Source organism: Ursus americanus, chromosome 16, assembly GCF_024610735.1.
Source record: "Ursus americanus isolate L20-20 chromosome 16, mUrsAme1.1.p, whole genome shotgun sequence".
NCBI classification, from domain to species: domain Eukaryota; kingdom Metazoa; phylum Chordata; class Mammalia; order Carnivora; family Ursidae; genus Ursus; species Ursus americanus.
In genome coordinates, this window is record NC_142142.1 from 20,054,146 (window position 1) to 20,081,006 (window position 26,861).

The 26,861-nt window shown below is 48.2% G+C and overlaps 1 protein-coding gene across 3 annotated transcripts in view; it reads right to left on the reverse strand.

Annotated features, from left to right (window-relative positions):
- The window catches only part of ME3 (malic enzyme 3), a 205,005-nt gene that overhangs the window by 46,412 nt on the left and 131,732 nt on the right, over positions 1-26,861 (reverse strand). For all 3 annotated transcript variants that reach the window (XM_045815639.2, XM_045815638.2, XM_045815640.2), the window contains exons 5-7: positions 21,141-21,216; positions 11,807-11,968; positions 2,080-2,183 (exon numbers count right to left, since the gene is read on the reverse strand). In XM_045815639.2, the coding sequence (XP_045671595.1) occupies positions 2,080-2,183; positions 11,807-11,968; positions 21,141-21,216 (342 nt within the window). The remainder of the gene's footprint in view (positions 1-2,079; positions 2,184-11,806; positions 11,969-21,140; positions 21,217-26,861) is intronic.

Genomic DNA, 26,861 nt, shown 5'->3' on the forward strand with positions numbered 1-26,861 from the left:
ATATAGACGGAGCAGTCCCTAAGTCCTCTCCCCACCAGGCTAAGCCTTTATCTCCCCTCACTGTCATGGTTACTGCTCTCCAAAGGCATGTCAGGTCATTTATGACCCTCACAGTATCCTGTCTGGAACAGAATGTGGTGTTCAGGATGGTCTGAAAGGGGAAGAGTGAACTAGGACATTCACCTCTCTTGTTCTAGAAGCTACGCCCCTATTAACACAGCTCACCCTCAGTTAGCTGGCTTGGTGGTTATTTCTCAGTGGCAGCACCTCCCCTATGATCTCAGCTGTGAACACTTAACTTCCTGATGACCACCTCCTCTCTGTCCCGCTCATTTTACCTTTTACCCAACTCAGTCATTCTTGAGCCTCATTAGGACTTACCATCCCTTGATCATGTATGTCACTGTCCCCTAACCTCCCCACAATGTCCTCATGTCCCTTCTTATTCAGCATAGACCTCCTGAGGTCATCATCATAATCAGCCCCTCGAATATACTCATAATTCTTTTCTCTTTTTCTCTCTTGCCTATCAAAATCCCAACCCTGATTAAATCCTACTCTCTGCCTCTTCCTGTCCTGCATCCAGACAGTTGAAACTGGCTAGAGAAAAACACGGAAATCAGTTAAATTCATGAACAGTGACCTGCAGGGGGGCCCAGGGGGCCGTCTAGCAATCATCCCCTAGCACCCTAGTTGGGACACTGCAGGTCATACGTTTTCCAGCCTTAAATCTCCACCACCTCCACCCTTATCCTCACTCTCAGTGGATGACCTTGCCCTCAATCAGTGGGCCTTCCACACACCCCCACCTCATCTACCCACCTGCCTGCACCTGTGCCCAGTGCTCTGCCCATTCCCCCATCCCTGTGGCCCAGCCTCTGTGCTCCTATCTAAGGTTAAGCCCTCCAGGTGTGCACCAGACCCTTGGCCTCTCACTTACTTGGGAACTTTGGTCCCCTTACCCCACACTCCCTTACTAATGACTTCTTTTCTGTAAGATCCTTCCCATCCCATGTAACTACAGTATTATTTTCTTTCATATTAAAAAACAAAACAAAAAAACACTACAACGATAAAATTCTTGCTTCTTATCCGCAGACAGGGAAACCAGGTGAGGAGACTTACAAGCCTGGTAACCTGCTCCATCACAGACCTAGATGTGGTGGGGTCAAGGGTCAAGGGTCAAATCCAGTCTTCCTACCCCCAAAGCTGCAGAGTCCAGCCCAGCGCTATCCCCAGCCCACTGTTTTGGTTTGAATGGCTGAGCACAGGCAAGGGATGCCTTTTCCAAGGATGCCCAGGCCAGCCCTGCCATGACCTGGGCACTCTTGGGACGGTGAGAAAGGCTGGAGGTTTTCAAGTGACTAGGGGACCTGCTGGGTCTGCAGGGGCCTGCTGAGTTGCTGAAACTCTGTCTTGACTGACTTGCCTGTCAGACTAAACATGTGTGTATGTGGGGGGGCTGTTTCTAGAACTCCATCCCAGTACCATGCCAGCGACAGCAGCGTGTGTGGGTGGCCGTGATGGCAGACAGATGGGGCAGGCGAGGGGGCAGAAGCTGCCAATTATCACACACCCCAGTGCATAGATGACACCTCATAAATCTCGCAGATCCGCGGCCCATGTGGCCTGCTCTGGTGGCTCATTAACACCGTCCGGTCCTCACGTACAGGTTGGAAAATGACAGCTCACGTGGCAAGCTGCCTTCCAAAGCCAGTTTGTCAGAAGGGTACACTTCTTTTCTCCACCACTCACCACATCCCTGTTCATGCCAAGAGCCCAGAACAGCTCAGCCAAGGGGGTTTTCTTCCTGGGACACGAGACACTTAACTACCGCCCAGTCATGGGCCTTCAATCATCGACACTCTTTTCTCTCCTCCCTGCTCTCAAAGATTCTCCCACAGAACAAACCCATTGGATTTGTGTCTCCAGAGACATGGAGTGAAGTTGCAATTTTTGGACAACCGAGAAACGCATGCATCTCCTACCTTGTTTGTGTATCTGCTGAAACCAGTGTTGACTTGAGTCATACTATCTCTGAAGAGTCCTCTTTCAAAAGGAACAGGGTGACCCACTTACTTGTCCGTCACAGCCTGCATGAACTCATCCAACAGGTCGTCGTACTCCTTCCCACGCACACGCTGGTGTTTCAGCCCGATGTACAGAGGATCTCTGAGCAGCTCCTGGAACAGACGGCATCCGTTTGCTCAATGGCCCTGGTTTAGTGGGAAGGACCAGGGAGAGGAAGGGAGGAGGGACTTGGAAGTGGCTGTCCACCCCGCCTTGCCACATGTCATCTCTGGAAGGGTCTGGAGGCTAAGCTATTGATTGAGGTGGTTCTAACTTCAGGAACCAAGGATGCTTTGATACAGAAAATCTTCTCAGACATAGTCTTCCAAACCCTGGCTGTAGGCGCTTTGGGTTTATTTTAAGGTTTTTCAACAGTGGCACTATTGACATTTGGGCTTGGAATTCTTCGACGGGAGGGCTGAGCTGCACACTGAAGAATATTTAGCAGCATCTCTGGTCTCTATCCACTAGAAGTCAGTAGCACCCCCAGTGGTGACAATAAAAAAATGTCTCTAAACAACGCCAAATGTCTATTTGGGGTCAGAACTGCCCCTGGTTGAGAACCGCTCCAGGCAGCATCTAGATTGAGGTATTGGGTCTCGTCCAAAGCCACTGATCTGGACTCGAGTTAGAAAACACCTTATTCTCTCAAAGAAAACTTACTGAATACCTACCATGTGCCTGGCACTGCACTAGTCCCTGAGGGTACAAGGACAGAATGTACAACCAGAGATTTCAGTTCAAGAAAGATGCCCACCTGAGTACCAGCCTGTGTTAGGTGACCCCCCACTCCACTTCTTGCAGCTTGTTCTGTCACAACACTCACACACTCTTCTGTGTCTGCTGCTGGTCATCTCCCACCTCTTCTCTACGCCCTCACACATACACCCTGCACAGATCAGTGGACGCGGTCATGCACGTTTACGGATCGTCCATTGCTGCTCCGTTGGGCCCTGCTGGGGATGTGTAAATGAGTAAGAAATGGTTGTTGCCTTCCGTGTGCCCGCAGTCTGCTGCAGGGGGCTGCCAAGTAAACAAACTACTACAGTGCAGAATGATATTGCTTTGACACAAAGTGTGGTGCATGGAAGCACAGAGAAGGGGAAAAGTAATTCCCACTGGGGACAGGTGGTGATTGTCATGCGGAAAATGGTCGAGCATTAAAAGATAGATTCTGAGGCACCTGGGTGGCTAAGTCGGTCAAACGTCCAACTCTTGATTTCTGCTCAGGTCATGGTCTCAGGGTCGTGAGATTGAGCCCCATGTTGGGCTCCACAATGGGGCGTGGAGCCTGCTTGAGATTCCGTCTCTCTCTCTCCCTCTGCCCCCTGACCCCCCACCCCCTGCCATTGCATGCAGTCTCTCCCTCTCTCTTTCTCAAAAAAAAAAAAAAAATATGGGCAGGTTTTGACAGGTGGGCTGGGCCGTCCAGGTGGGGAAGTCAGCACAAAGAAGGGCTGGAGGCTGGAGGCAGGAGAAGGAAGAAGTACCTGGTGTATTTAGGAAACAGGAAGTAATTCCATGAGTGAGGGTCTCCAGGAGTTGTCTATTTGTGCCTATATCACCAGACTAGGAGCTCCTTGAGGATAAGCATCTGTGTTACCCTCATCTCTATCTGAACTGCAGGACACAGAGGTAAGGTCCCCACAGCCCTGCCCTCGAGGGGCTTCCATTCAATCTGACCCCCATCCCTGACCTCGGGCAATCACAGGACCCCTGGGATCTGTTTTCTCATTCGTCAAATGGGGGTGAGATGCCAGCTGCAGGGGGTGCTTGGGATGATGACATGAAATAATAAATGTGAAAGAACTTTGTGCATTATAACACATGCCATAAAGTAACGGCAGGAGCTGTAAATTTCATGGCGCTTCCTATGTACCACATACTAAGTACTTGAATCTCCCCTCGGGGGTGGGATAGCCATGGAGGTGTGCAGCTCAGTACTCCCTGAAGAGAACCTGCTGAGGGCAGGGAGATGGGTGGACAACCTTCAGCCACTACCTCTCCTTGGGCGGCTCTCAGCCCTGCCTGAACATGGAGGGGGCTAGAACGGCCCAGGGCTGCCCACCAGCCCTGCTGCGGGCGACCCTTGCTCGGGGTCTTTGGTCAACCTGCCTGAGGCTTTCCCAGGACCCCACTGCAGGCTGGGCTCTTCTCACTGAGGTCTCCATCCTCCCTCCTCTGCTTTCACAGGTCTTACACCTGCACTGGAGTCTGAAGGACCCACCTACTTGCCTATTCCTCCTGCTCCCCGCTTTATTCTTCATGGGGGTCCCCCAAGAAACCTTTCACACCTCTGCTTCCTAGAGGGCCCTAGCAGACACAAAGGTGGGTCTTGTAATTTCCCCCATTTGACAAACGAGGCAATGGGGCAGAGAGAGGTGAGGCAACGGGGCAGAGAGGTGAAACGAGCAGCCCAGCCCTCGGGCTAGTAAGTGGAAGAAGAGTCAGGAGTCACCACAGGGCTGCCTGACTCCAGGGCCCACCGTCGCTGCCATGACGCCCTACCGCGTGGGCGGCTCGCTGGCACATCAGTCAGAACAGCCTCCGTTTCTGTTAAAGACACTGCTCTAGATCCCTTACTGTCTTGACGGTGCTGCAGAGGTCATTGTGCGAAAGTGTAGGGGACAGGAAAGAATAGGCAGGATCTGCCCTTCTAAACCCTCACCCCCAGCGCTGTGTGCACATCACCTGAGGCACCGCGGGTCTACGTTTAGCAAGAAGGTGGGCCCGGCCCTTCCTTTCTCACTCTCTTCACCCCTGGACTTTCCCTCCTTGAGACAGGTTAGGATTCCGCCCTGGCAGGTGTATGTGTTTGCGAGACTGAAGGATGACAGGGCACATTGGTGCCCACCCTCACGTGCCGCCTTCAAGGTGACCCTCTGAAAGCCACTTGGAGGCAGCAAATATGCAGCCGAGGGCGAACCATAAATATTGTGATGACTTGACGGAAAGCTAGGCGGTCATTAAAATTGCTGGTTTTTAAGACTATGCAGCCGCCAGGACTGACGTGTATGAGATTATTGAAAGTGAGAAAAGCAGGATACAAAGCTGCACAGACGTAACTTCAACTCTCTGAAACACACACATACAGCCCAGAGGGCACGCACAGAAACAGCATCACTGCTGGCACCTGCAGAAAAGATGCACATTCTTTTTCTTTGCTGCATGTGTAGTTTGTGGGGCAAATCAAATTCTCCAGGAATACTGAAGAAGTTTTGGATTTTCCAAAAATGTCTCAGTGTATCTGCGTTTAAAATCAAAGGTCAACCACTATTGAGAGAGAAGGGTGGCTATGAAAGCTTTAAAACGCTCCTTATATTTTGCTTTTATATTAAAACACTTTATACCTGAAATACTTCATACGTAAGCACACACACACACATTGGAAAGGAAGTTTCTCTGTGGAGATAATAGTAAAAAAGAGCTTCTTCTGTTTGTATAGAACTTTCAAATAACTCACTCCTGAATCAGAAGGAATCTGATCCTTCCACCTTACATATGGTCATCCCCATGTTATAGACGAGGAAGGTGGAGTTAGCCAGAAAGTGGCTAAGCTGAAATGGAGCCTTGCTTTGACTGGATCTCATGACAGTGCCCTTTTCCCCCAATATTCCATGTTGTGGGGACCAGGTGACCTGGGGTGGCTCCCCACCCTCTGCCCGGTCCTCTGGAGGAACTCAGTCGTGGTTGGGAAGATGCAGGCTATGATCCTGCAGAGGACGCTGGGGAGCTGGGACGGCCAGAGTGGAACCCGGAGTCCCCATCGGCAGCCAGCGGGGCCCCCTCTGACAGGAGGGAAGATGGCTTCTCCAGAACAGCACAAGCTGGAGCACTCATGGCTATCTTGGCACTACACGAACCAGGAAGTCCCCATCCTGCCCTCTGTCCCACAGAGCGATGCGGCCGTCAGAATGGCCGCCAGCAAGTGTGGGACCGTTGGCCTCCTGGACTCTCTCCTTGCAGCCCTCCTCTATCCTTGACTTCTTTGCATAAACGCTTAGAAGTGTTTAGCAGGAAGTATTGCCAGATAAAATACAGAATGCCTAGTAAAATTTGAATTTCAGATAGGCAAGAATTTTTTTTTTTAGCCTAACTATGTCCCAAGTTTTGCATGGAGCATACATGGGACATATGCAAAAGTACAATGAGCTATTTATTTGAAATTTAAATTGAGCTGGCACCCTATGGTTTTCTTTGCTAAATCTGGTAGCCCTATCAGGAGAGGCAGAAGGAAATTTGAAAGCTGACAGGCAGTGTCTGCAGAGGAAAGAGCCAGCCCGGCTGGGTGGCCCCAGTCAGGATGCTCCCTCTGAGAGCCCACAGTATGGTCTGGCTTTAGATTCAGAAGGGGGGCGGACCTGGGCTTTGGAGATGGACAGACCTGGGTTTGAATTTAGACTCTGTCGCTTAGGTCTGTGACTATGGGTTTTTCTTGGAGACAAGGTATCATGGAAAACAAAAATGGTTTCCTCCTCTTTACTTGTCATTATCACTCACTGAGCACTGGATTTAAGCTGGAAGAGAGATGCACTTTCTGGCTGGGAAAAATACTTATCTCATGTACCAAGAGGCACATGAAGACGTTATTCGGGGAGCATCTGGGGGTCTGGGGAGGTCCTGGGGTTGGGCTCAGGCTGTGGACACAGCACACGTACCACCCCTCAGGGTGGCAGGTATGCCCAGCACACATGTCTTTGGGAGCTCAGTTAAGCCCAGGGATCAGCTACGAAGATCCTAGGAGGGGCACCCTCAAAGGTCACGTGCATACAGAGGGAGCACGTCTGACGGCACCACAGGGTGAGTGCGGGCAATTTATCAGCTGCAGTAGCGATGCTCTTGTGAGGTGGACGCAGCCCTTCAACCCCAACTCTGCTGGCAGCCCCATGCTTCCCCGGGACTCTGGCAGCACCCCCAGGGCACTGTCGGCCGGGCTCTGTGGACAGTCTGTTCCCATGTCTCCCCAAGAAGACATCCCCCAGTTAGAACCCATCGAGGCTCAAGACTTGTGCCAGGAGAAGATTGCTAAGGTTCAGAGGCCATTTTAAAGCCAAGCCCCGGGGTCACCCTGCAGGACCTGTCGTGTGGAGTGGCATGAGCACTGGGCTTGGAGTCAAACCTGGGGGAAGCCATTTCTGCTCTGTGCCCCTTTTCCTGGGTGAAATGAGGGGTTTCAATGAGAAGTACATTTGACCCTTGAACAGCAGGTTTGAATGGCATGGGTCGACTTATCTGTGCATTTTCCCAATAAATACAGTACATGGCTATAAATGTATTTTCTCTTGTGATTTTCTTAATAACACTTGCTATTCTCCAGTTTACTTCATTGTAAGGATACAGTATATAATAAATATAACACACACAGTATGTGTTAATCGGCTATTTATGTCATCAGCAAGGCTTCCAGTCAATAGTAGGCTATTAATACTTAAGTTCTGGGGACTGAAAAGTTATACATGGATTTTCGGGGCGCCTGGGTGGCACAGCGGTTAAGCATCTGCCTTCGGCTCAGGGCGTGATCCCGGCGTTACGGGATCGAGACCCACATCAGGCTCCTCTGCTATGAGCCTGTTTCTTCCTCTCCTACTCCCCCTGCTTGTGTTCCCTCTCTCGCAGGCTGTGTCTATCTCTGTCGAATAAATAAATAAAATCTTTAAAAAAAAAAAAAGTTATACATGGATTTTCAACTGCATGGGGGTCAGCACCCCTCACTCCTGGGTTGTTCAAAGGTCAACTGTAGTTCAGGTCCCTTCGAATGTGGACAGTCTGTGACACTGTCTGGCTGCATGTGGATGAAACAGAAGACACAAACCAATCCACACATAGCCACGGAGGCCCCCAGCAGGTGGGCCTACTTGGGGGGTGCTCCCTGGCTTTGTCCCTTTGGACTTAATCATGGGATATCCCCTCTTCATGGGATCGCTGCCCCACATATTTATTTTTCCTAGCCTCCTTGGGGCAGGCAGGTAACAGTGACTCAGAGTTTCAGGGCTGTCGACAGCAGATGTTTTCCTTCAACAGGAAACGTCGAGGGGTGTTTTCCTTGACTATGATTAGAGCTCCTGTAGCCTCAGGAGTTTTCACAGAGATACATGTGCGGGCACGCGCGCGCGAACACACACACACACACACACACACACACACACGCACACACACAGTTTTATTATCCTGACGCTATAGCTCCTCAAACAGCACTCTCTCTGCTTGGACATGTAGATGAAAGTTGCAAGGGTAAGCCTCTCTCTCCTATTGCTCTGGCTTGCTCGGGGGAGAGACATGCCCCAAGACTTCCAGGGAGGTAGGAATCTTGCAATGGACTCTTTTTTTTCCCAAAGAACTATAGTGTGTGAGATCACATAGTGAATGCATTTGGAAAGAGCGAAACCACCGTCTTCCCAATGTTGGCCACTTTGTAACTTTGGATTTTGTCTTGAATTTGTGAAGAGGGTCTGGTGGGACTTTACCTTTCTTTGGGGCGGGGGAACCCATGGCATCGGTAACACCTGGGCCTGGGCCTGAGCGTCCATGGGGCGCCCCCGCCTGAGTGAAACACCTCCTTTTCCAGTCTTCATCACCCAGTCTGCAACACAAACACCCGGCCCCTTGCAGCGGTACGCCACGATGAACAAGGCAGCTCCAGAGCCAGAGAGCCCAGGTTCAAACCCTGGCTCTTACACTTAGTGCTGTGGGGCCCGAGGGAGTAGTTCACATGTGTGGGTCTCAGGTTCCTCATCTCACACAGCTGGGGGGAGAGTGAAATGAGATTCAAATCCACAAAGGCCTCAAGCTATGCCTGGCACACTGCAGTGCTGGGAGCTGCTTTCTCTCCCATGGCATGGCGGGGGCAGCATCTGCTCTCAGTGCACATTCCCTCCTCTCAGCTGGGGAATACTCCGGTCCTTCCTGACAGGAGGGGGCAGTCCCAGGGGAGGCGCCCTCCCTTCCACATCCAGGAGGGAGAAGTGATTCAGAGCGCTAAAGCCCCAGGAGGAGAAGCAGACACTTGGAGGAGAAGGAACACATTAGCCATTAAAAATGATCAATTAGGTGATGGTGTTGAAATATAATGTAGAATATTCCACCCACGCCCTGGCTCTCATTTATCTCCCTCATGCCTAGCGGAGTGCCTGACACTTACTAAACATTCAATAAACTTTTGCTAAATAAGTAGAGAGAAATGTTCATAAAATAACATTCATTGAAAAAAATGAGAACAAAATTACAGGCACATTATTCCGTCTATGTTGATGCATAGATGAATATTGCAAAGGAATATGGATGAAGCATGGTGGGAGAGATGCCATTTCTCTTTTAAGATTTTGAATAATGTGTTCAGGTTACTTTAGTAATAAAAATTCTAAAAATCAGGAAATGACCTTTACTTCTAAATCAGCAGGCAGCCAGGCAGGCAGGCGTGGTGTGGGCAGAGGAGGGCAAACAGAGATTAGGATCCCCGCCCTGCCTCTCCTGGCAGATCTTTTTGGACAAATTAATTTCTCTGCGTTGTCAAGCTTAAACAGGGTGGTCTGTGAAAAGTGCCTGGCCATGACTTACTCATCGCTCCCTGCCACCTCTTCGGGTGGGTTTATTACAAGTTGGGGCTAGCTCTAAACTTGAGCACATCACTGCAGGGTGTCAGACTTCAACGACACGGGGTCTCATGCATCTGCTAGAGGCAACCAACACCCTTCCAGGGGATACAGCGGCCTTAGAATCACACTCAATCTTGCTTGGAGCCAGCTTTTAGGAGAGTGTGAGTAAAGGTCTCAATTAAACCCAGCTGGAACACAGCAGGAGGAATTGGATGGGAAGAACAACTAAAACAAAGTTCACCACACTCATCCTCACCTGCATGATTGCATGCATGTTGGGACCCAAGGAACCATTTCTGCAAAACCCAGGCATCCGGTCTAGGGAAGAGAACCACAGCGTGCAGCAGACCTTGAAGACTGGTCTTGCCATCCTGCCCCGGTCTCATAGGCTGGAGGGGAGGCATATGGAGAAGAGCTCTAGAGGCAGAACACTCAAAAACCTTCTGGTCCAGTTCCTCGTTGTACCGGAAGGGGATCAAATCTGAATAGGTGCAGGGACTCAGCTGGCTATCCATGGTGCCAGGACCAGGGCCCCCACTTCCCAGGCCAGTCCTTCTCCCACTCCCCTTGTCCTCCCTCACCCCACTCTCACCCCATGATTTCCCAGCTCTTAAGTGAGGTCTGCCTGGCTGTCCTCTCATTTGATGGCATCTGTGGCTGAAAATGCACAGAATAAGCATCATTCCTTGCGAGGAACCACAGTGCTCACTCTCGTTTAGAGGATGTATGGTGTCCAGGGAGGAGGACGACCACACAGAGTCATGGCAAGTATCTTGAGAAAGATCACTGCAGAATGGGAATAAGATGACCTTTTTGACAATATGAATCAAGAATCTAAAAAATGACCACTCCCTTTGCCTCAACATTTCTGCCTCTAGGAAATTATCCTAAGTACATAATCGCACATGGAAACAAACACTGATATGCAAAAATGGGCTCAGAGTAAAGCTTCTATTTGCAAAAAGACAAGTAGCAACCTAAGTGTCCAGCTGTGGGAGGTTTCCTCTGTAAACTGTGACACACCAGGGAGCTGCCATTGTGCAATAATGACTAATGACCTGGGTCATTTAAAAAGAAGGATACAAAACTATATATTCAATATAAACCCAATTTTGGTTTTATAAATGCTCTGGGGGGGAAAAGGCTGGAAGGATATATATCACAATGGAAAGCATATTAGTACTGGTGTATAACTGGTATTTTTAACACTTCTCTGATATTCTCAATTTTTTTCCCATTTTAAAAAAGATGAATTTGCACTGATTTTAAACTCAGAGATGCCATTAAGAAGGAATTTTTGGGGGGGCGCCTGGGTGGCTCAGCCATTAAGCGTCTGCCTTTGGCTCAGGCCACGATCCCAGGGTCCTGGGATTGAGCCCCGCATTGGGCTCCCTGCTCGGCGGGAAGCCTGCTTCTCCCTCTCACATTCCCCTTGCTTGTGTTCCCTCTCTCTCTGTCTCTCTCTGTCAAATAAATAAATAAAAATCTTTTTTAAAACTTTTTTAAAAAAAGAAGGAATTCTTGGGTAGCTTTTTGTCTTCTCTGACACAGGAACCCAGAGCGGAGCCTGCAGGCGCGCACAAACCCCATGTCCCAGGGCGGTACCCAGAGCAGCCTAACTCTTGCCTGTGGCTTGAGCTCCTTAAATCCCAAACCATCTGGAATCTCACCCACAGCTTGGGACACACTCATCTAGCTGATTCAGATATTTCAGCCCCTGGCCCTGGTGCTTTGGGTTTTAATTCTTTCATTGAGGCAGCCCACCTCCACAATGCTGAAAAAATACCGCCCAGCAGCCACTCCCGCCTGGATCAAGGGACCCTCTTCACTACTGAATCGGAGAGAGGCCTCAGAGGGCAGTCATGGAGCGGGGAAGCAAACAAGGGCCAAACTGGGGTCATGGAGGGCACAGAGGGCCTTGAGGAGGAAGGGGAGGCAGGAGACCCAGTGGGAATGTACTGGGCAGGCAGGGAGGAGAAAGTTCACCACCCCTCAGCCATGCAGGGGAAGTGCCCTGGCAAAGGGGACTCAGGAAAGAAATGTCCCAATGCTGTATCGATATAACTGTCCCTCAAAGGTGACCCCCACCCCGTGCCAGTCGCCAGCTTCTGGCCCCAGGGCTCTGGGCCTGGGTGGTGCATTACCTCGTTGTTGGTGCCGACATCCAGCAGGACGGGGAGGCACTGCTGCGGGCTGACCCCTCCGCATGCCGTGTACAGGGCCAGCTTGCCCACAGGGATGCCCATGCCGTAGCAGCCCAGATCTCCCAGGCCCAGGATGCGCTCTCCATCAGTAACCACCACAGCCTGGAAACAATCAGGGAAGCATCTCTTGTGACAAAGTGCTCACTTTATCAACCCTCCCATGTCAGGCTTGACAACTGGACGCCCACCTCCTCTGCGGGGGGATGGAACGGCTGGTCGGGGGAAAAGGCCAAGGGATTCATTCCACTGCAGGTGGCAGTCCTTCTCCCTGTCCCCCATCCCGGCGGGCTGGTGAGAAGCCCCACTGAGCTGAGCTGACACCTCACCATGCATACTGAGGTTTGGGGCAGGGGCTGCAGAAACAGCTAGAGGGAAACCACATCTAGTCATTCTCCCTCAAACAAACTAAGCAGATATTCCCAGTTCGAGATCTGGGCGCAGGGACGGAAGGACATAATGGAAGGAGACCATGAGGACAAGTGTTCATGATGCTGCCACAAGCCCATGATTTTGAGGCTGATGGAAGTATTCTCCTCTTGCTCCTGGGGTACAGTAAGTCCAACCTGCAAAGGGCAGGGCTCCCGTGACAGCTGCTGGGGTCACTACTTCCCATGAACCCGGGAGGGTTCTTAAGCTGCACTGGGGTTACTTTCATGCTTTGGAAAATAATCGCTGGAGGCATACCACATGCTAGTTCGGGGCTTGCTTGCTGTTAATTTTCAGATGCTGATGAAGTTGATGGTGATAGAAATTACTATGATTTTGATAGATATTCATTTATTCATTCCTTTACCACATATTTATGAAGCACCTATGTCACAGACACTATGCCAGATCCTGGGAGAAGGAGCATCAGTTTGCTCATTTGTAATAACAAGCCTGTATGGATCCAGGCCTTAAAGAACTAAGGGATAAAAAGAAGAGATGAAATATGTCTATTTACAATTAACGACTCTGGGAGGAAAGTGAGGGCAGCAGAACAGGACGAGGGCAGCAGAGATTGAGAGAAGGGAGAGTTACTTCCTGTAGGTAACCAGTTCGTAAGGGCGAGGGCACACAGGAAAAGACTGTCCACAGGGGGTTCAGCTGGGGACGAAGGTGCTTGATGCAAAAGGAAATTCAGATGCAAGATAGAGGTGGGGAGGGTGTGGGCTGTGTGTGGGGAACAAGGAGATGGAGGTTGTGTGAAAGGAGAGAACAGAAAGTCAGGCAGGAGTCAAATGGTGAAGGGTCTTGAAAGTGAGGCCACAGAGATCCCCTTGGGTGACAGTAAAGTTGTTTATAGGTCACCCCAACCTGCTCACCATCACTGCCTTCCTCCATCTCAAAATGAGTTACGTTTATGGGGCCACCCATCCCTCCACTAGAGCCTGGCTTTGACCAGGGCTTAGGACCAGCTCTGCGCAATGGATGTCCCAGTGCCCCAAGCGTGGTGCTCCTGGGCATCACAGGGCTCAGCTCAATCCATGCAGGTGCCACACGAAGCCCTGGGGATAAAGAGATGAAGACCCATGCTTGTCCTGGAAGAGTTTACAATACAGTACCCAACGGGCCCATGGCATCTTATCGTTTCTATTCTCCAGCTCTCTAAGGGGAAGAGCACACAAAGGCTGGTGCCACCTTTTGGTAGAAATAAGTATAGAGATTGTGAAAAACACTCCTCCGCTTCTGGAAAGGGGACTTGCGGTGGGGGAGGGGGGGCGGGGGCGGGGGAGGGGCAAGAGACCCATGACGATCATGATTTTCCCTCTCACATTGATCCACTGCCTCTATGGAGAGTGTTCTTAACCCGCATGCCACCTGATTCTCGCCATGGCCCTGGTAGGTAGGTGAGTCTGAGACTGTTATCCCCTTCTCACAGGTGAGCAAACAGATACCACATCAGGTATCTTAGAAAGATTAGATGGCCTAGCAAAGTCACATTGCTTATGCATGTGGCAGGTCAGGATTCTTACCAGGTTTTGTGTTCCTGGCTCTGGCTCCGTCTACCACAACTGCAGCTGGGTTAAAGCACCTGTGCTCTTGGTCAAGTTCTGCCCTGCCTCTTTGCGACCCTCCCCACAGCCCACCTCTGACCTCCCACTGGCAGCTCTCCCTGGGGGAGCCTGTGCCTTCATGCTGCCCAGACTCGGGGCATTTCTCTACCATCTCTCCTGATCAAAGCTTCCTTATTCCTATTCCCATTCTCTCAGAATTTTCTTCCATTGAGGGGCAGTGAGTTAACCAGAGGAGGATGGCTCCTACTCCAGGGCGTTATCCCTATGACTCTGGAGCCTTTCCGGATGGTGATGGGGCTCTGCAGTGCTGCCCTCCCAGCCTGAACTGTGCATGGGCCCTCTGCTGCATGGCCACCTCCTCACTTCCGTCTGCCGCCCTCTCTCCATCGCACGGTTCTAGTGGTTGGGTTAGTGCAACAGCTTCACGACCACACTCATCTCTCCTCCTTCCCGTCTCTCCTGCCAACCAGTGACATTGACACAACAAATGACACAGCCCATTTTCATTATACCATTCCCAGGCTCAAAGACCTTGAGTGACTTCGAACTGTCCATAGAATAGAGTCCAAAACATTTAACTCTTTAATGATCTGAGCCCAGCATATGTTCTGACTTATGTCTTGCTACTCGTATGCACACAAGTGGCTAAACTAGCCAAACTGGCCTCCTCGCTCCTCCCAGACTCACCTATACTCTCCTCCAGTTCAGCCCCTATGGCCCTTTCTTCTAGAAGGTCCTTCTCTGTCTTCAGCATGCAAACCCTGCCCATTACAGTCTAATGTGATTTCTCCTAGCACTTATGGCTACTACACAGCTAGCCTGCTCACCCTTCCTGTCTGCCTGCCTGCCTGCCACAAACATTGACTAAGTACCTACCGCTTGCCAAGCCCTGCATAAAGTGCTACTTAAACATTTGGGTTCTTATTTAACATTTAAAAAAAATGCACATTTTATCTCACCAGACAACCCAAAGGTTAATGGCAGGGGTTCTGGAGTCTGATAACCAGTACTTAAATTTCAGTTCCTTGATAACGCACCATATGTAATCTTGGGTAAACAGATAATTTTTCTGAGTTTTAATTTTCCATGAAATGGGGGATAATCATACATAACTCATCAGATTGTTGTAATGATGAAGGAATACCAGTTTCATTTTAACCAGGTGCCTTGGGTAAGTGATCAATAAATGGTTACTGCTCTTATGATTATGATGATGGTTATTATTTGGGGCAAAGCTCCCATATTGGATTTTTAGTTGTTTTATCTTCTCTCTAGTTCAGCATTACCACAGGAAGGCCATGCAGTAAGCATCTGTTAAATGAGTAAATGAAATGGAACCCAGTGGAGATCGTGGCGGCCAATGGCCGAGAAAGTCGGCCATGCAAAGCTTGTGGCTCCTAATGTGTTCTCTAAGCAGACATTGTCACTAAAGTCCAATAGTCCTCCCAAATTCTCGAGTCCCTAACCAGATGAATCTGCTTTTTCCTTTATTCTTCTAAACCTTTCACTTCTGCTGTTCACCCTCCCTCTGTTACCTCGTATTTCCCAGGCTCAACGCTGTCCTGTTAGAACTCCTCTCTGTCACTCGTCAACCACAACCAACTGGTTACCAAGTTCTGCTGATTCGATCTGCTCCTTACTTTTCCATTTGTTCCATGATCTTCACTTGCATTGTCACTGCCTTGGGTGAGCCCATCCATCTCATCTGACCACCGCAATGGTCTCCCAATGGGTCTTTCCACACTTGGATTCCCCCTGATCCATTTCATTTTTCCAAAGCACATCCAGCTTTGTCACTTCCTTACCCCAAACCTCCAATGGCTCCTGATGCCTGTGAAATAAAACTCAAACATCTTCGACTGGCATTTAAGGCCTTCCATTGTCTAGGTCCAGTCTGCTCTTTGAATTTCTTCTTTATCCAAATAAAATAATTCCAACTTTGTATAAGGTTTGTACTTTCCTGACTGCATGCCATTTTACCCCTCAATCCCTATGATCTCCCTGATCCAAATCCTACCATCCTTGTGTGCTTCAAGAACCATATGAAAGTCACCTTCCTCCATGATGCTCCCCTTCCAGAAGTTATCACTCCTTCCTCTGAGTTCCCATGGCATTTTCCTCATATTACAGTTAACTGATAACATCATCTTTCATAGGAGTTCTAAGCTTTGTAGGGCAACGAGTGGGTCTTGTCATCTTTGAATCTTCAGGCACTTAGCTTGGTGCCTGCAGTGTGATAGGAACTGGATAAATGATGGCCAATGTGATAGATCCAACACAGAGAGCAAAGGATCTCCACAGTACTGTTTCAGACCTGGTGCAAAAGAACAAGTTCAGGGAGAAGAGGCTGGAAACTATTTTTCATGACATCAATGGAGCTGGATGCCAAGGGCCAGTAGTGCAGTAAAGATCAAAATCTGAGGACAAATCTGAGCAGCAAGGTGGGGTTTTAGAGTCCAGTAGTAACTATCAGTGAACTACAGGATCACAGTTTCCTTGTTTGTATGGTGTCTGCAACTCATACCTCCTCTGTATTTCAGATGACTAGGGGGGAGGTGGGCCACATTCCTCCTCTGTCCACCTAGCTTGGACCCATAGCCTTTTCTGACTTATTGCCCATGTCCCTTAGCCTAGGTGGACCCAATGGGGCTGACCCCACACTGACCTTGCTTGCTCTAGCCCTGTTCCCTTGGACTTGTAGATATGTCATGGGCCGCCCACAGCCTTACCTCCTCCCTCCTTTTCATCCTTCCTTTTTTCCTCCTCTTCTTCCTCTTCTCTCTCACTCCACATCATAAACGCCACACAGTCTTCAGTTTCAAATCTTGGTTCCACCCTTCACAAGCCAACAACCAGCTTCCTTGTCTTTAAAATGGGGGTAATAATAATCCCTTACAGATCATTAGACGTCAATGAGGTCATCTGTGTAAAGCACCTGGCAGATGCTGTATGAGGTGGATACAGGGATGTGCCACCCACATCTCTCTTTCAGGACTCAAGGAGTGATTCCCTCAGCTATGCCCTCAGGTGGCAGCTGACTTTGAGAATTTCCTTAATGACAAGAGCCACCTTGCCCCAAGTCATACCCTGTTCCGAAGGGCAACAGCCCACAACCAATGACTGATGGATGCAGGGGTATAAAGGCCTGGCTCCCCTGCCCCAACTCGGTTGGTCTTGGAAGGACCACCCCAGCTTCAGAGGCTCCTCATGAGTTCAGCTGAGTCTACTTTGAGGCGTCACTTCACCCAACCTCTCCCTCGACTTTCTCCTGCTTCCTTCCCTCCTAGAGGTCTTGATCCCAAGAGCACTCCCTGATAGGCCAATATCCATCTCAAAGAAGGTTCCCCAGGACACCCACCTTCTGACGCTGAGGACAGAGTGGGTTTAACATGTGGCAGGCCTGTGCATAGCAGGCAGGTGCTCGGCACCAACACCAAACTGGTTCAAGCTGGGACACCCACGTGGCTGGGGCTCAGGAGCAGAGGCTGCTCCCATGCCTCCCCTACCCAGCTGCCTCTCAGCACCTCCCCCCAAAGCTGCTGGGTTGGAGGTGAGGAAGAGATTTTGGAGCTTGGGAAAGCTGTGGGGAGGAGCACTGTTCTCAGCTGAGTCTTCCTCAGGCTCAAGGCAGTGGCCACTGTGGGAAAGAGTCAGAAAAGCAGTTCTCACTCCTCTTCGTGATTTATGTCGGACAGTTCTGGGTGGCCTGGCCTGCCCCCTCCTCCCTGAACAAGAGGGGTCTGCAAAACTTCATGGTCCCCCCAAGTGCTGGGCTTTGGCCTTACATCCCTCCCAGCCTGCTTCTCCTACACCACAGTTCGCAGTTCCGCGCTCTGGATGGGAAACACGGAAAGTCCTCCTTTATCTTCTGAGCTGGTTTGGAAACTTCTCTGAACCACCTCTCCCCTCTAGCCAAGAGGCCGCCAACATCAGGTTCTGAAGATACCTGTGCCTCCTTGACTCCGCAGCTGGGGAGGAGGTGGCTCAGCTGCAGGACTCTGGGGGTGTCAACACCTACTGGGTGACTGTGGGCAGGTCACGGAACCTCAGCTTGCTCGCCTGAGAAACGACACACCTCTACCCGTTCTTCAGGACCCACTTTGGGGGCGTCAGCCGCACCCCTTCCTTCCTCCACTCTGATCACAGGGGCTGTGAGAACTGAAGGAAATAATGAAAGGGAATCCATACCAGCTCCAAGGTACCATGAAAGGGATTCCCTGCCTAGGGAGGGAGACCTTCAGCTCCTCTTTTTAGAGCAACTGGAGAAAACACATGAGCAAACAAGAAAGACTAGGACTTCGAACATTCTGAACCTTTGAAAGGGCAACCTGAGGGGCGAGGGGGAAGGACCCTCCAGAAAAGGCTGGTGAATGGGGCAGGCGGGAGACTAGGGTAAGCTGGGGGCTGCCTGAGCAGCCCTTATTGCCTTATTTATGTGCCCAACTACGGGCCCAATATTTAGACAAATGATGGGCTCCTGGTTTCTCTAGAGAAAGCCAGAAATCCAAGTTCGTTTGCATGTTTCTTTTCCCAAATGAAGTCTTTTGATTTTAAAATATTCCCAATGATTTCGAATTTTTCAAAAATCACTGAGAGCCAATTCAAACATGTCTAGGGGCCTCATCGGCTGGCTGCCCCTTTGTGGCCTGTGACTCCCAGGTAAGAGGGCCCCTCCTGGGCTGCTCTCAGGCCTCTGCTTTCTCTGCCCTGCACTGCTGTGTGTGCCAGCGCTGTCTCTTCCACCTCCAGCAATGACAATGCCCATTCAAGTGCCTTTTGGTATTGTACAGGTTTTATAGTTCGTCCTCATAATAAGAGAACAAAGACCAGAGAAGTTATCTGCACACACAGCAAGTGAATGGAAGATTCACGATGTCCGACTGCAAAGCCAGAGCTGACTCTTCTATATAGTTACTGGGAACTGATCTCAGGGTCTCTCCAAAGTGAGATAGAAATAAAGGGTGGAGGGGAGGAGGCGGCCCCAGGCATTCCCTTGTCTGCTCCCAGCTACTGCAGGGGAGTGGTCAGCCAAGCGGGACGCTTGCTCCTCGCCTCCCCGCTTCTCTCTTCGGCAGCACAGATGCAGTCTATGCAACTGTTTCTTGGTCAGTCTCTCCAACCAGACTTTGGGCCTGTACACCTTCTTGAGCCCAGAAGCTATAGGCAAATCCTACAGATGTTTACTCAATGAGCGCTGAATGCAACAGAATTAGATGCACTGGTTCAGATCTGCCCATGGAACCTCTGTTTCCCTGAGAAGATTTGGGTAGGCTCTCTCCTTCCGAGACCTGCTCCAGTCCCGCCTGCCCTGGGGTGACCTAAAGCTCCATTTCTCTGCCTCTAAAATCACAAAAATTGCTGTCGCCAGCTCTCTGTAGAAGGTTCTCAAACTATGTGTGTTGAAGTCAGTCAACTAGTATTTCGTGTTGTGCCCTAACAAAAGGAGCAACTAGAGCCTGAAATCCAGCCCACGAACCCCTCACCGTGCTTCTGTGCCAGCCCAGAGGAAGGAGCACCTTCTTCTTACTGGTTAAGAGGCAACAGCTTTTTGTCATTCTCTTTAATTCCTTGTAACTTGCACAAAGGCACTGTGTCTGTTGGCAGGGACTCCATTTCTCTGCTCCTGGCTCAGTGCCTGGTACACGGGAGATGCTCATCATGTCTGCCGAGTTCATGCGCCTCGAGCGTCTACTGCATGCCCACTCTGCACAAGCTTTCACCGTGCACGAAGTGCCCAGGAGGGTGGACAGATCAGCTTGCAATGCCTCGGCAGCCTGTCTGCACAGGGCAGGCTGGAGTTAACCTCCCATCCAGTGAGCTGGCTTCCTTGAACGTGTTAAGGATTTTATTATAGCTTCATCTTAGACATGCCTTAGAAACTTGCTTCTTCAGGGACTAAGACCAAAACCTGCAGGGCCCAGGCCTGCACGTAACCGGAGTCTAAGTAGATAAGCAGGGCAGAAAAGCTCAGGGCAAAATCACACCCAGACAGAGATGTACGAGATGAGCTTTTCATCGTGGCCATGAAGTCCATGGGCACTGGTGGTGGCTTGGGCCTGGCTCCTAAAAGCCAAAGCTCCTGCCTTCCCTGTTTGGGCTCTGAACACAACCGCTCCCTGCAGAGGGCCAGAAGTGGGTGGGACACAGAAACAGGTGTGCGGAGAGAAGGTGTCCTTAGTGCCTAGTGGAGAGAGATGGGGGTAACGGAGGGAGCTGGAAGGAACAGGGAGGGCAGGCCTGGGGAGGAAGCCATGGTGGAGTGCCTCAGCCACCCAGTCAGCTCCAACACTTCCCCAGCTCGTGCACCAGAAAAGCCCTCAAGAAGCAGCTAGCAGGTGTTTCGCGTTTTTGCTTCACCCATTTGCAGAAGCGACTATGATCTTAGACAGAAAGCCCCTCATATTCTTCCACAGAAGTCCTCTGGGATAGGAGGTCTGGGCATGTAGCCAGAAGCTAACAAGTTTCTACAAAGCTGCAGGTTTTATATTTCAAAACTAACATAAACTTTGCATATTATATTATATCCTGTTTATTATATAAAAATGTTTTCTCCTTAGATTATTTGAGTAAAGCTGATATTCCAGGCCGAAGTGGCAAGTTTCTTTGTCAATCTGCATACAACTACCACCCGTCCCCCCATTCCCTCCTCCCCCGAACTGTGTACTTGCAGGTGTGAATGTACTGTTCACCATAAGCTTTGCCTCTTCTTGCAGAATGTCCCCACTCTATGTCCTGCTCTCTCCAAGTCCTATCTGTCCAAACTCTACCCCTCAGCTCAAGGCCCTGCTCCAATGTCACCTCTCCCATGAAGTCTTCCTAGGTTCCCCTCAGGCTGAACGTAATCTCTGCCTTTTTGAACACCTTCAGCTCTCTCCGTGTGCATCATTTACCTCTGACCAAGTTCCTTGTTAGTCTTCTGTGTCTCTGTCTTATTTTCCTCATGAAAAATCAGCTACTTGAGAAGTTCTGTCTGATTTTTCCCTGTATCCGCCATGGAAACTGGTGGTGTATATTTAGTATGTCCTTAATACATGCTGAACAGATCTTCAGACCACTACTGTTAATAACAATAATGATAAGGGCAATTTCATCTGGGTGTGGGTCACTGCAAACCTCTACTCTGTGGTGCATTTATGCCTGGCTCTAACCGGTCTGTGCTCTGGGCCTGTCTCACCCTCAGTGTTACAATGGCTCCTTTTCTAGCTGGAGATGACTCTGGTCCAGGTTGAAAGGATTCACCCAACAACAGAGCAGTAACAAAGAAAACAGGATCATACCTTAATATTGTCTTCTGGCCAAGAGTTCAGCATTGTTGCAAGGTGGCCCTTGTCATGAATGGTGATGAACAGCCCACTAGGAGAAAAAACATGTACACACAGAGACCAGGCAGTTAGACTAGGAACAAAGACCACAGTACTGTGTGTAATTGTATCGTTTAATTTTTCCCGCAGTCCTCGGCAAGGTGGGACCCTGCCCTCAACAGTTTAGAGGGCCCAGCCCTGGCCTTCCTCCAATTTCTCCTCTCTACAAGGCAAGGAGTCCATGGGCCTGAGGGATATGCCCACTGGGGCCTGTGCTCACCAAAGCTTGCACCCTTCCTTCTAGACCAGGCACACAGGACCCCAGAATTCTCTAAGGGACCCCAAGGCTGCTTCAAAAACAGTTGGCCTCTTCTCCCGGTCCCCCCTTCTGAGTACAGACCACACTATGGTGGGCAGACCCCTAGGCCTAGGGCTGTGACTGGGTGACTGGAGCTTGGACATGTGGGTTGTGGTGTCCAGACACAGGTACAGGAGGCCCTGGGAAGTGGGGGATGGAGCTGGGATGGGAAGACAGGCGGGCTGCCAGCTGTGAGCTACTTTTCTCTGCAGCACTAGAGCATGTGACTTCTGAATTCAAACATGGCCTTCCAGACCAGCAGGAAGGGACATCTGTAAAGGCAGGAGCGTGGAACGTATTTTACTTAACAGTGTATTCTCTTGATTTAGAACTTTTATTTATGTTTAGACCTCTGTATGTGGACCTGAGTCTTCTGCCCTGGGATCAGGGGTGTGAGAATATGTGTACCTGGGCTGGTCTGTGCCAGTTCCATCCTTTCCTTTGTTCCTCCAATGCATCCAGAAAGGCTCCTTTTGCTAATGAGGCACTCACTCTGTTTCGCCAACATGAGTAGGCAGGGGAGATGTGTGAAAGCAGCTTCCCCCACCCTCACTGCCCTGGCTAACTCAGAGAAGGCTTCCAAACGGTACTTTTCATGGCTTTGTGAGATGCTCGGATCTTGGATCAGATATTTAAATCATGCCCTAGTCCAAGGGCCTTTGGTCTCAGCAGTCTTGTAAAACTCCCAACCCCGGATACACCTACTGTCTGTTCCCTATGTGCCCCACCCAGGCAGCCAAGGGCAGGTGGAAAAAGCCTTACCACAGGGAAGGCTGACTGGCACCACCATAAATTCTTCACCGGCAAGCCACGTGCACTCTCACCAACTGCCCAGTCTTTGTTCTTTCAGTGTTTCTCTGCTGAAGACTCACTCTTTCCAAAGACTATTTTAAACTGCTCTGTTTCCAAACCTCCAACGGTCTCACCTTCCCCCAACTCCCCTAGTGACCTTGCCTCTGACATTGCACGACGCCATGGGACGGCACCTCTGTCAGTGTCCCACCACCAAGCCTGCAAACTTCTGCATCTGCAGACAATTCCTTCATTTCTTCCGTTCCAATGAATATTATAAAGTCTTATACTTAATGATGCTTCTCTCTCTCCTCTAGATTTTCCATTAACTTCCCATTGGCCACAAAATATCCCCAAGTCTTTATCATCTTAAAGACTTCTGGCTTTTGTTAGTGGCAGTCTCTTGAACAGAGTAAACTTTCTGCAGATAGCAATAATAAAACTGTTATTTAACAAAAATTTTTTAAATTATTTATTTGAGAGAGAGAGCACGAGCCAGGGGAGGGGCAGAAGGAGAGGGAGACGGACAAACAGACTCCCTGTTGAGGGGAGCCCGATGTGGGGTTTAATCCCAAGACTGAGATCATGACGTGAGCCGAAGTGAGATGCTTAACTGACTGAGCCACCCAGGCACTCAAAACTATTATTTTTTAAATTTTTATTTTATTTAACTTCAATTAATTAACATATAGTGTATTATTAGTTTCAGAGTAGAGTTCAGTGATTCATCAGATGCATATAACACCTAATGCTCATTACATTACGTGTCCTCCTTAATGCCCATCACCTGGTTACCCCATCCTCCGAGCCCCCGTCCCTCCAGCAACCCTCAGTTTGTTGCCTAGAATTAAGAGTCTCTTATGGTTTGTCTCCCTCTCTGTTTTTATCTTATTTACTTTTCCCCTCCTTTCCTTGATAATTCTGTTTTGTTTCTTAAATTCCACATGAGTGAAATCATATGATAACTGTCTTTCTCTAACTTATTTCACTTAGGATAATACCTTCTAGTTCTAACCACATTGTTGCAAATGGCAAGATTTCATTTTTTGAATGGCTGAGTAATATTCCATTGTATTTATACACCACATCCTCATTAACCATTCATCTGTCTATGGACATCTGTGTTCTTTCCATATGGCTATTCTGGACATTGCTACTATAAACATTGGGGTGCAGGTGCCCCTTTGGATCACTACGTTTGTATCCTTTGGGTAAATACCTAGTAGTGCAATTGCTGGGTCGTAGGGCAGCTCTATTTTCAATTTTTTGAGGAAACTCCATACTCTTTTCCAGAGTAGCTGCACCAGCTTGCATTCCCAACCTTAAGAGGGTTCCCATTTCTCTGCATCCTCTCTGCAACCTGAGTTTTTAATTTTAGCTATTCTCACCAGTGCAAAGGAGTATCTCATTGTGGTTTTGATTTGTATTTCCCTGATGCCAAGTCACGTTGAGATTTTTTTGTGTGTCTGTTGGCCATTTGTACGTCTTCTTTGCAGAAATGTCTCTTCATGTCTTCTGAACATTTCTTGACTGGATTTTTTTGTTTTTGGGGTGTTGAGTTTGATAAGTTCTTTATATATCTTGGATACTAGCTCTTTATCTGATAAGACATTTGCAAATATCTTCTCCCATCCTGTAGGTTGTCTTTTGGTTTTGTCGACTGTTTCCTTTGCTGTGCAAAGCTTTTTATCTTGATGAAGTCCCAATAGCTCATTTTTGCTTTTCTTTCCCTTGCCTTTGCCGTCCCTAGAGTTGTGTCTAGCAAGAAGTTGCTGCAGTTGAGGTCAAAGAGGTTGCTGCCTGTGTTCTCCTCTAGGATTTTGATGAATTCATGTCTCGCATTTTGGTCTTTCATCCATTTTGAGTTTATTTTTGTGTTTGGTGTAAGAAAAAGGTCCACTTTCATTCTTCTACTTGTAGCTGTTCAATTTTCCCAGCACCATGTATTGAAGAGACTGTCTTTTTTCCATTGGATATTCTTTCCTGCTTTGTCTAAGATTAGTTGACCACGGAGTTGAGAGTCCATTTCTGGGTATTCTATTCTGTTCTATTGATCTATGGGTCTGTTTTTGTGCCAGTACCATACTGTCTTGATGATCACGGCTTTGTAATATAGCTTGAAGTCAGGCATTGTGATGCCCCCAGCTTTGGTTTTCTTTTTCAACATTCCTCCAGCTATTCAGGTTTCTGGTTCCATACCAATTTTAGGGTTATTCATTCCAGCTCTGTGAAAAATGCTGATGGTGTTTTAATAGGGATTGCAATGAATGTGTAGATTGCTCTGGGTAGCATAGACATTTTAACAATATTTGTTCTTCCAATCCATGAGCATAGAATGTGTTTCCATTTCTTTGTGCTTTCCTCAATTTCTTTCAAAAGTGTTCTATAGTTTTCAGAGTACAGATCATTTACCTCTTTGGCTAGGTTTATTCCTAGGTATCTTATGGTTTTGAGTGCAATTGTAAATTGGATCGATTCCTTGATTTCTCTTTCTTCTGCTTCATTGTTACTGTATAGAAATGCAACTGACTTCTGTGCATTGATTTTATACCCTGACATTTTGCTGAATTTCTCTATGAGATCCAGCACTTTTTGGGTGGAGTCTTTTGAGTTTTCCACATAGAGTATCATGTCATCCACAAAGTGTGAGAGTTTGACTTCTTCTTTGCCAATCTGGATGCCTTTTATTTCTTTTTGCTGTCTGATTGCTGAGGCTAGGACTTCCAGTACCATGTTGAACAGCAGTGGTGAGAGTGGACACCCCTGCTGTGTTCCTGACCTTAGGGGAAAGCTCTCAGTTATTTCCCATTGCGAATGATATTCTCTGTGGGCTTTTCATATGTGGCTTTTATGATATTGAGGTATGTTCCCTACACTATGAAGAGTTTCGATCAAGAAAAGATGCTCTATTTTGTCAAATGCTTTTTCTGCATCTATTGAGAAGATCATATGGTTCTTGTCCTTTCTTTAATTAATGTGGTGTATCACAATGATTGATTTGCAGATTTTGAACCACCCTTGCAGCCCAGGAATAAATCCCCCTTGGTCACAGTGAATAATCCTTTTAATGTACTGTTGTATCCTATTGGCTAGTATCTTGGTGAGAATTTTGGCATCCATGTTCATCAGGGATATTGGTCTGTCTTTCTCCTTTTTGGTGGGATCTTTGTCTGGTTTTGGGATCAAGGTAATGCTGGCCTCATAGAATGAATTTGGAAGTTTTCCTTCCATGTCTATTTTTTGAAATAGCTTCAGAAGAATAGGTATTAATTCTTCTTTAAATGTTTGGTAGAATTCCCCTGGGAAGCCATCTGGCCTTGGATTCTTGTTCATTGCGATATTCTTGATTACTGCTTCAATTTCTTTGCTGATTATGGGTCTGTTCAGGTTTTCTATTTCTTCCTGTTTCAGTTTTGGTAGTTTATATGTTTCTAGGAATGCATCCATTTCTTCCAGACTGCCTAATTTGTTGGCATATAATTGCTCATTATATTCTCTTATAATTGTCTGTATTTCTTCAGTGTTGGTTGTGATCTCTCTTTTATTCATGATTTTATTTATTTGGGTCCTTTTACTTTCTTTTTGATAAGTCTGGCTAGAGGTTTATCTATCTTCCTAATTCTTTCAAAGAACCAGCTCATAGTTTCATTGATCTATTTTTTTTCAATTTCTATATCACTGATTTTTGTTCTAACCTTTATTATTTCTCTTCTTTGGCTGGGTTTTGGCTTTATTTGCTGTTCTTTTTCCAGCTTCTTTAGGTGTAAGGTTAGGTTGTGTATTTGAGACTTTTCTTATTTCTTGAGAAAGGCTTGTATTGCTATATACTTTCCTCTTAGGACTGCTTTTGTTGCATCCCAAAGGTTCTGAACTGTTGTGTTTTCTTTTTCATTTGCTTCCATGAATTAAAAAAAAAAATTTTAAAGATTTTATTTATTTATTTAATTTAAGAGAGAGAGCACGAACAGGGAGAGAGGGAGCGGCAAAAGGAGAGGGAGAAGCAAGCTCTCCACTGAGCAGGGAGCCTGATGCAGGGCTCAATCCTAGGACTCTGTGATCATGACTTGAGCTGAAGGCAGATGCTTAACATACTGAGCCACCCAGGTGTCCCACTTCCATGAATTTTTAAAATTCTTCTTTAATTTCCTGTTTAACCCATTCATTCTTTAGTAGGATGCTCTTTAACCTCCATGTATTTATGTTCCTTCCAAATTTTCTCTTGTTTTTGAGTTCTAGTTTCAAAGGATTGTGGTCTGAAAATATGCAGGGAATAAACCCAATCTTTTGGTGCTGGTTGAGACCTGGTTTGTGACCAAGTATGTGATCTATTCTAGAGATTGTTTCATATGCACTCGAGAAGAATGTGTATTCTATTGCTTTAGGATGAAAAACCCTGAATATATCTGTGAAGTCCATCTGTCCAGTGTGTCATTCAAAGCCCTTGTTTCCTTGTTGATCTTCAGCTTAGATGATCTGTCCATTGCAGTGAAGGGGATGTTAAACTCCCCTATTACTGTATTGTTATTGATGTGTTTGTTATTAATTGG